Below are 9770 nucleotides of genomic sequence, written 5' to 3' on the forward strand. Positions count from 1 at the left end.
CTTGTGTCCTCACGGACACCTGCAGATGCCTGTCCTCACTCGTTTTCACAGGATTTATGATGCCATTCAAATCATACTTCCAGAAGCGAGGCAAGTTAGCACCAAACCTGCGGCTCTGGAGCAAATTCCTGGCTCCAAGGAACCACAGGCTCCAGGGAGGTTGTGGAGCTAGGCCTGTGCTTTGATGTGCGAGGCCTTCTCTTTAATTAAAATAAGTATGAAAGAAAACCTGGCAGCCCTTCTGTCTGCACATCTGCCGGCTGCAGCTGCTGGCCGACCTTGGCTCCCCCAGGCCCCCCCAGCGACCCACAGCACCCGTGTTTTTGGCGTATGTGCCGTGAAGATAGTCCACAGGAGGGGCTGGGGTTGTCCTGGGTCACCTGTCAGTGATGGCAACCCAAAGGGTGAGCCAAGCGGGGCAGCCATCTGCCTCCTCTGCTCGCCAGAGTGGCCACGGCTCTGAAAGCTGTGTAGCCCTGCCTGCTACAGCCACCAGCTCAAGCTAATGCAGCTATGTTGTCAGGGGAAACTATTTGCTAAATAAAAGCTGTTTCCATACATTCGGGAACCTCAAATTTTGAGGGAGTTGGGAGGGGATGCTGGAGGGCAGAATGGAGAGATCTTGAATGTGGCCATGTCAGTTTACATCTGATTAGCACGAGTGGCGTTTGTCCTGTCGCTAAGATGGGCTGGGTATTTTTAGTTAGGTTTCCAACCGTGTCACTTCATTTGAAGGTCCTGTAGCCCTTACGACCTTGATGCATTTACCGTGTGAATTATTATTCACTTCTGTGGAAGGAACAAAATGTCATTATCTGTGAAGCACAGTGTAATCCCATAATCTCTCTAATCGGAATTTTGACTGCAATTTTTAAAAATAGGTCTGATGCTAAACATCTCTGGCAAAAATTTGCTGAGGAGGTGAATGTATTTACAGTGGCAAAACTCTGTGTGTGTCTCAGCACTTTTGCAAATTTCCTCCTGAAGTACTAGGCTGAAATTAGTTTTTATAGAAAACTAAATATCTTCATTAGTTCAATTTGCAAAATTATTTAATCTCTCTTTTCCTAATCCTGCCAATCATGATTTTTCAGATCTCCTTCTAATGGACTTTCTAAGTTTCAGGGGTAAGTGAGGCACAGGGAGACCTGCAGCCTCAGGGAGGACCAGAAGTTTAGCCCAGAGCCTGCTGTTAAAGCGCTGCCATTCCTCTTCTGGTCCATTGCAGAGCAGGGATTTAGTGCTCTGTGCTCTCTTTTTCCCCTTGCTCCTCTTCCCCTGGCTGTGCTGTGTCTCTAAGTCTGTGTGAACTGGAAGGAGGAGAATAGGAGAGAGCTGAAGGCATGATGGGGAAGATATTTTTAGCCAGAGTGGAAGTTCCAGTGACGTGAAGGAAAGACACAGTGAAAAGCCCTCTGAATACTTAACTCAGTCTAACATGAGCTGTTGCCTCTTTGTCACAAACAATCTGCTCCTATCTCACATTGTCTCTGCTGACGAAAGATGTGACTTTTGATTATTTTTCCAATCATGAGTGCAAAATGTATCCTTTTTTCCATAAATATATGTGGAGGGGTTATATATGTGAGAATCGGTGTATTCTGAAATTGATTCCTTCCTTCTGACTTTTTAATAAGTGTTGATTAAACCTTACCCTTTTTATGGTATTGATTCCCTCTGTTCCCAGTTTATTGACTTCATGGCAAATAATTTTTAGGTTTGTTTTTTTTTTTTTTCCCAATTATTTTCTTTTCATTCCCACCAAAGGGTGTGTTACTATGCACAACTGTCCCTTCTTGGAATAGATGTTAGCCTAGCTGAAATGTCTGTTTCTTCAATCTGCTGTTGCTTCCATTTCCATCTTCATTTGTCTGAAGCTGCCAGAAAGGGGAGAAAAAAATAAAAAAAGGTGGGGCAAGGTTTCTGTTACTGTTTCTTTACTTCCCAGCTGTTGATGCACACATAAAACAGCATGACTCATCTTGTACATCCTTTGATCTCCTGTGACTGATTTAGTGTTGCTTCTTGCCAGGCACAAGGTGGTTTTACTTTCTTTTGCAACTCTCCTTTTCAAAGTTTCTAGTCTCAGCTTTGAGAGAAAATAAGAAAGAAAGTAAATAGATAAACCAGCCTGGCTGAACACGGGGAGTATTTGCTTTCAGCTGTTCTTGACAATAGCTTTTGGATAACTGGTTTGTCAGGGGGAAAAAAAGTTCTTTTTTTCCTCCAGTTACTTTGATTGTGTATTTGATTTTTTTTTCTTTTTCCTTGACTTTTTTCCTTTTTTTTTTTTTTATTGTAAGCCTCTTCTTAAGGAATCTTTCCCATCCCTTGTCACATATTATTATTTGCAGAGAAACTTAGTTGCATGTGCAATGGGGGATATGCTCTCTCAGCCTTCCAGATTTTGAATTCAGTTTGTTCTCCTGGGTTTCAATGAAACAAGAAGTCTTAATCTTTAACTGCACGTCAGTCCAGCAGATGGTTCCAGCTAGAGATCTGTAATCAAGGCTTGCTTTAAGGAGCAATATGAAACCTAACAAAAATGTGGACATCAGTTCTGTTTAATGTATGTGTATTCTTTTTTGATTTGCTTTACAGTACAATACAATACAATCATTTGGGTTGGAAAAGACCTTTAAGATCATCGAGTCCAACCATTAACCTAATTCCACCAAGTCCACTGCTAAACCATGTTTAAATCTGTGAACTTTGTCTTTATTTCCTCTCGCATTTCTCACTCCTGAAACAGAACAAGGTGATTATGTCCAATTTGAAGTAGTTGCATCTAAGCTAATCCTGTCCTTGGAGGCGAAGGACGCCAGCTGCAGCCCCTGAGATGTGAAAGGGGAGCCTTCTGAGCTCTAGGTGCCCTCAAGCTGGTAGCACAGCTCTGCTTGCCTGTTCCCTCATCTGTAGACAGGATCTAACACTCCTTGCCTTTCCTTACTCGTGTTTCCCAGCTCATGAGACGCTTGTCAGGTGTGATTTCTTGTTGCTCAAAGGTTAATGATTTACTGTAGCCTCTTGTGAAAAGCAGAATGCTTTCCTTTCCCTTCATGCTGTGCTGAAGAGGGATATTCCTGCCGAGGGCTGAACCGGCATCTCGGAAGCGATGGCACGTCCCTCTCCCTCAGTGTTCCCCAACACCCACATGAAAAGGGCTCGTGGATGCTTTACGGACTGAAGCGTCTGGGCCCTCAGGCATTCAGGGTCTCTCTTCTGCTTTCAAGACCAGTTTCATGAGAATAACTTTTCCAGACAGCAGTGGTTGGGAATGATGATGCAGGTTTGCGTGGTGGAGAAGGCAGGACAACGTGGGAGGGCACAGTCCCCAACAAGCGCAGGAACGTCTTGAAGCTTTGAGCTTTTTCTCATCAGCTTTCTCTTTGGCTTACTTACCTTAGGGCTGGGCTTCAACATTGTTGGTGGGACAGATCAGCAGTACGTTTCCAATGACAGCAGCATCTATGTCAGCCGGATCAAAAAGGATGGGGCAGCTTACCTTGATGGGCGGCTACGAGAAGGAGATAAAATTTTAGCGGTAAGCCCTTTCTTCTGTCGCCCCGTGTGCTCGGGGAACACTCTGGCCAGTGAAGGGATGCAGGATGCAGGTTTGCTGTTGCAGCACACGGAGAGGAAGGATGTGGTGAATGCAGTTAGTTGATGCTGAGCAAACTCCGTGGAGGAGCTCTCCTGGAGGAGTGGGGAGAGCTTTGAGCACTAGGGAGGTGAGTGCCTCTAGACGTGGGCCCATCTCTTCTGCCTTCTTCATTTGTCTCAGCAGCACTCCTTGGTGCTGCATTTGTATCTCCTCTGTGACTTGCCTCTAAGATTTTAGGATCCATCAGAACCCTTTCTTGCTCACAGTGGATTGTCACTCACACACATGTAAATAAAGGTCTTCCACCTCTAAGTTTCCTTTTTTTTTGACTGGTAGTGTGTGATTACTGATCCTTTTTCTCAGGGTTTTTTTAAGCTAGAAAACTTGTAGGCCATAAAACTTCATTTCATCTTGTTTAGGGTAATACAAGCTGCTTCTCCTTTTAGAAAAATGTTTTAAAGTCTCTGAAGTTCAGTCCCACTGGTTCTTCAGGTAGTTGGCAGTCATACAAGATAATATGCTTTATAAATCAATGAGTGAAGAAGTAGCTTCTCCTACTGTGATACATGATCTTTTAATTCTCCTTAATTTTATTTTATGCTTCTTATGTTACACGTCTGATCTTTTTAGCCTGTGTAGAGTACCTTGTGCTAGTTGGAGCCTATTATTGATCCAGAAAATGGTATTAAGTTAAACTGAGAATATTATTCTATCTTTTCTTGACAGTTTAATATTTACTTGTGTGTTGGGGAGTCTAAATACCAAGAGAAGGGAGGGAGTGGATGTGATCTCATAGGATACAGCTGAAAGAGAAAACTTAGGGTGAATATCATTAGTTAGTGAATGAAATCAAGTAGGTCATAAAACCTTCTGCCATGAGATATTGTTTTAAATTAAGAAAAACCTTAACACTTTCAAGTGGATGCCAATGTGTTTGTCTTTCTTTTCTTTTGTTACATCAATATGCTTTTAAATGTCTGCAACACTCTTTCAAACAGAAAGGTTTCAAAGGTAGACCAGTAAAGGGAACAGTGTGGGAAAGAGACTCATAATAATAATTTTGCTGTAGCTGCTCTTTTATTTTCATTAGCTGTTGGAATTACACCTTTGATTTGTTTCCAATAAAGCAACAGCATAAGAAGCTTATTGATACAACTGCCATCTTATATTCTGGTTTTGCTTCTAGGTAGGTTTTTTTCCTGTACCTCTGTGTTCTGGCTTGCAGTTTGTCATGTTCTCTCTCAACATGTAAAAATACATCTATGCCACGAATGGATGAATATGGACCTTGCTGATGACAGTATCGTGCCCCAAATGCAGAATTTTGTGAAAGGGGAAGCTTTTTATCTCCTATCCTCCCTATATGAGCCTGCATCATTAAAACTGTGTTTTCTGCCCTTCAGCAGCTGCCTGTCCTTTTCCTGTCTTGGCAGGTGAATGGCAAAGAGCTGAAGGATTTGAGGCACAGGGATGCTGTGGAGCTGTTCCGGAACGCCGGCTACCACGTGGCGCTGAGAATTCAGCGCAGGGTATGTTGCACCTCTCTTCTTAGGGTTCCTTCTGACTCAGTTTGGGCTAGTTTCTATGACTGATAGCTCTCTCTTTCATGAGGCAGAAAAATAGCATGTCCAGGTGCTCAGTGTGAATTGTGCACGTAAAGATTTTGTTTGAACTGTGGTGTTCTCTAGTTGAGCACAGCTATAATCATCTGTGCATTGCATGTTTGTAGCAGTGTCAGTGAAGAGGTGGGTTTGGAGAAGTCCCAAGGTCTTTTTTTTGCTGGAGTATGGTGTGTTTTCTCACAGATCTCCTTTCTCAGAGCCCAAGGTTTGTCTTCACAGCCATTCTCAAGTTCTCCAGTTTTGTTTCAGGCACCAAAATCTTCCTGGAGACAACACTCCCATATTGTTTCAGAGGCCATTGCTCATGTTAGTATTGAGATTTGTGTGCAGCCCACCACTGCAAAAATAACATTGAGGTGCTGGAGCATGTCCAAATAAGGGTAATGAAGCTGGTGAAGCATCTAGAGAACAAGTTTTACAAGGAGTGGCTGAGGGAACTGGGACTGTTTAGCCTGGAGGAAAGGAGATTCAAGGTTACACCTTCTTTCTCCCTACAACTACGTGAAAGGAGGTTGTAGTGAGGTGGGGGCTGGTCTCTTTTCCTGAGTAACAAGCAGTAGGACAAGAGGAAACGGCTTCAACTTGCACAAGGGGAGGTGTTTCTGTGGTATATTAGGAAAAATTTCTTAACTGAAAGGGTTGTCAAGCCCCAGAACAGGCTGCTCAGGGAGGTGATGGAGACACCATCCCTGGAGGTAGACATGTGTAGACATGACACTTAGGGACATAGTTTAGTGGTGGACTTGGTAGTGTTAGGTTGGCGGTTGGACTTGATGATCTTAAAGGTCTTTTCCAACCTAAATGATTCTATGAAACGTGGGCTGCTGCAGTTTAAATGTTCTGACACCATTTTGGATATAAAAAGAGAGGAATCCTTAATCCACTGTTGTAATTTAAACATCCATGGCTAGCACTGAAGTTGACAAAGGAAAACTGATCAGCCTGAAGCGTGCTGGTGGGGAGAGGTGGATGGACCTCCTCTTCTACTCCTGTTTCCTCTCTTGAGGCCCCTTTTCTGCTCCTGTTTACCTCCTGTAAAGGAAAAAATCTAGATGAATGTACAGAGCAGGTAAGAAAAGCAGAGAGAATTAGAGATGCCCTTTTCCTGGTAAAGACCCCGGGGAATGGTGTGGTGGGAAGTGCACCAAAGGACTTCTGGGGGTGTGTGTGTCATGGCTTCTGCCGTGAGACGTGCCCTGCCCCAGCTGCTAGTCCTAGTTTACAAGGTGGCAGAGACACATGAGAGTGCCTGGTAGTGATGTACCCTGCAGTAAAGCAGAGTCCATCCAAATCCCTTCTGAGCCTCCCACGTGTGCAGGTACCTGGAGAAACCATCTCTGACACCCTCCCAGAGCCACAGGCTCCTGACGCAGAACCAGGGGCTCTCCCGTTGCCATGGGCTCTGACACAAATACTCTTTTTTTCCTTGTAGTTGCAGCCCCAGAATGGCCCTGTGGGTCATGGAGGTGATGGAGAATCAGGTGGGCTTCCTCTGGCAGCCATTCTTGTGCCAGGCCTGGCACTTGCTGCAGCAGCAGTGTGGATCGTGCTGAGGTATCGACAGCGGATGTGAAGAGTTCACCTTTTGGATGTCACTGCTGATCTTACACAGCTACGATGTAATTTAATGGTAGAGAATCAACGATCTTGTCACAGACTGATGTCAAAAAGGATCATTGCCTATCTTAAAGCTGCTGCTGATGTTCTTTATCTATAGATTTTGTTGCAGGGTGGATGGAAACGGAGAGAAAGAAGGGGGAGGGAAATGACTGTGTTTATGTATAGAGTGGGAGGGCTGTTTTTTTGACAAATCTGGGGAGGTTTTGCTGTCTGCCTCTATTTTGCACCATGAACTTTCAAATATGCTGATGTAGTCCACCTTTTACGATGTCACTTCTGGTAAAAGGGAGTGGGAGTTGGGGTGGTTTTAAATCAAAGATGTTTATTAGAGGCTTTCCCTTGTTTCCACTGAATTTTCATGAAACTAATGATCCCTGCCCGAACCATAAATAAAGATAAGCAATGTGGAGGGTATATTATTTTTCCCATTGAATTTTTGTTGTTGCTAAATAAATAACTTAAGAAAAAGTTATAAAATATAATCTGTGGTTTCACAGGTAAAATCATCAGTGTGGCTGCTGATTTAACAGTAATATTCTGCCAGTTCTGGAAAGACAGAAGATAGCCTGCTGGTAGAAAAAAGACTTGGATTTTCAGAATGGCTGCTCATTCTTGGGTCAGAGTTGTAAGAGGAAGCCTTCCACAAAATGCTGGCATACCAGAGAGAGGCAGGCAGACAACTGAATCACAAGGATATGCAGTAGCAAAAGATTTGGGTGTGCTGAAGCTACAGAAGAGTCTTTTATTAGTAATGAAGCCATAGTCCCTCCCTCCATTGAGTAGGTTGGGGTCTGCATGTCTCAGGTTAAAGGTCTATATTGAGGGTTATTTTTTGCATGGGGAATACTTTAGATAAAGTTTTCTGTAGCAGCCAACTTGCTCTTTGCAGTCAGAAGACCTTAGGGTGAATGAAAGGGAGAAGTGGAGGGCAGGCTGGGATCGTCCTGGCTATTGCTTGTTTGTGAGGACTGATGAGATGTTCAAGCGATAGACTGGCAGGTGGAGGCCAGGGTGGGGCTCAGCGAGTAAAACCAAAGGGAGAGACCCTTGCTCTGGAAAGTGTGTTGCTGAATTTACCTGCAGGATCTCATCTCCTCACTGTGAGTTTAACAGTTTTAAACACCCCAGCTGATGTGAGCTTTGTGGGCTAAGACCTGCTGCTCTCGTCTCCAAGAAATCAATGTGTTTGTTGTTTTTGTCAAAGAAAAGCAAAATGCATGGTCTGGTCTGTATGGTGCCAAAAAAAAAATCACATAGCAATATATGTTTTCAAACAAAGAAAAACTGGTGTCTTGGTGCTTTACTTGTCTCTGTTCCTTACTGTTCTAGCAGAAGACTGCTGATGTATTTGACATTGTTGTGTGTTTGCTCAGGGCTGTGTTCCTGCTGTCTGCTGGGGACAGAAGTGGTGTGCTGTTATTCATGATGTTCCTAAATCACTACAGAGTTCCAGAGCACTGGGATCACATGAAGTCTTGCTTTGGCCTATAAACTGCTCTGCTGTAAGGGGAAGAGGATACAGGAGGAATTTTGCTCGGTGTTCTGAGGGGACTTCAGGAGCAGACTTGACATTTGGTGAATGTATATTGGCGTTGGACAGCCTGGGCTGATGTTTGCAGTGATGTGCCTTGGCCTACAAACTAGTTACACCTGGCAGTAGAAGGGCTGCTTTTGGGACAGATGTTTGCAGATCCAGCATGAGCCACGTTGCTCATCTGTGACATGCTCTGAATATTTGGCTGTGGTGTCTGTGTGCAGCACACGCCTGTATCAAGAGGGATGATGAGAAGTTGGTGCTGTTATATCACAGCCATCAGAATAAAGATGCAGACAGTGAGAAAAAAGTCTGGGACAAACCTCATGCCTGAGTCAAGGTTCTGTGAGAGGGAGTGTGTGGAACAGGCTAGGAGGATGAGGATTTGTGAAAGGGAGTGGTTACCTTTACTCATTTCCCACTGAGGTAAGCTGAGAAAGCAAAGCTTTTGGGTTTTTTTTTCTTTTTTGCTTTATTTACCTTGCAGCTTTGGGCTTTGGTACTGTTCAGACAGGATTGCTGTCTGTCTTGCAGGCAGATTATTACAGGGGGAGAGTTATACCCAATGCCTAGGTAATTGATGTGGCTTACTGAGCAAGAAAAGGCCTTTCTGATGCAGTGTTCCCTTGGATTTCTTGTGCCAATTACTGAGTAATTTTAATACCACATCATTAACTTGGCTTTTCCAGAAGTCTGAACAGTAGTTTTTACTCAGAATTTAGACGATCCAGCCTAACCCTCAGAAACACCTCTCTGTGTCTGCCACCTTCAAACCAGTGCCTGAGGAGTACCAAACAATCCCTTTTCCAACCCCCAGCTACCTCTTGTTGCATTTATTGACAAAATTCTTGTGGAAAAAATACACCTCAACCCTCAAACTCTCCTGTGAGCTGTGGCTCATACTACTTTCTCTCAGCAGCTGGACTGTCTCACCTAAATTTTGTATGTTTTCCACAGTCTTTTCCACTGTGTGGTTTCTGTAACCTTCAGTTTCATCTTTGTACTGAATGCTGTATATAGATTTCCTGTCATTGCAGAAGAGGTGAATTTAAAAAAACATCTAATGAGGACAGCTTATAAATGCAAGTGATCAAAGAAAGTTTTAGCTTTTGATACAACTTTAATCTCTGTGTTTTGAAAAAAAAAAGACAAGTTGCCATCTTGAAGATACACATGAAAAGCATCCTATTATTTGTAAGTTTGGGTTTTTTAAGAACTCCTTTGCAACTAATACTGAGGGCAGCTGAAACTCTTAAATCTCCATGTTTCTGTCCCACTTTCATCTGTTCCCTCAACCTTATTGTGAACTTACTGACCTACTGAAGCCTGGATTTTCATATTCATAGTTTAAAGATAAATCCATTTAGTTTGACTTCCTCTCTATTCCAGG

General features: G+C 43.5%; 1 protein-coding gene across 1 annotated transcript; it reads left to right on the plus strand.

Moving 5' to 3' along the window:
* Nucleotides 1–3407: 3407 nt before the first annotated feature.
* Nucleotides 3408–6799, plus strand: SYNJ2BP (synaptojanin 2 binding protein; the record flags this gene model as incomplete). The annotated part of the gene is made up of 3 exons (XM_008946956.1): nt 3408–3544; nt 5038–5133; nt 6659–6799. Coding segments are annotated over 3 exons (374 nt in total), but the record flags the coding sequence as incomplete, so codon positions are not given.
* Between the last annotated feature and the right edge of the window lie 2971 nt (nt 6800–9770).

This window comes from Merops nubicus, unplaced genomic scaffold (assembly GCF_000691845.1).
Source record: "Merops nubicus isolate BGI_N331 unplaced genomic scaffold, ASM69184v1 scaffold22779, whole genome shotgun sequence".
Classification (NCBI taxonomy): Eukaryota; Metazoa; Chordata; class Aves; order Coraciiformes; family Meropidae; genus Merops; species Merops nubicus.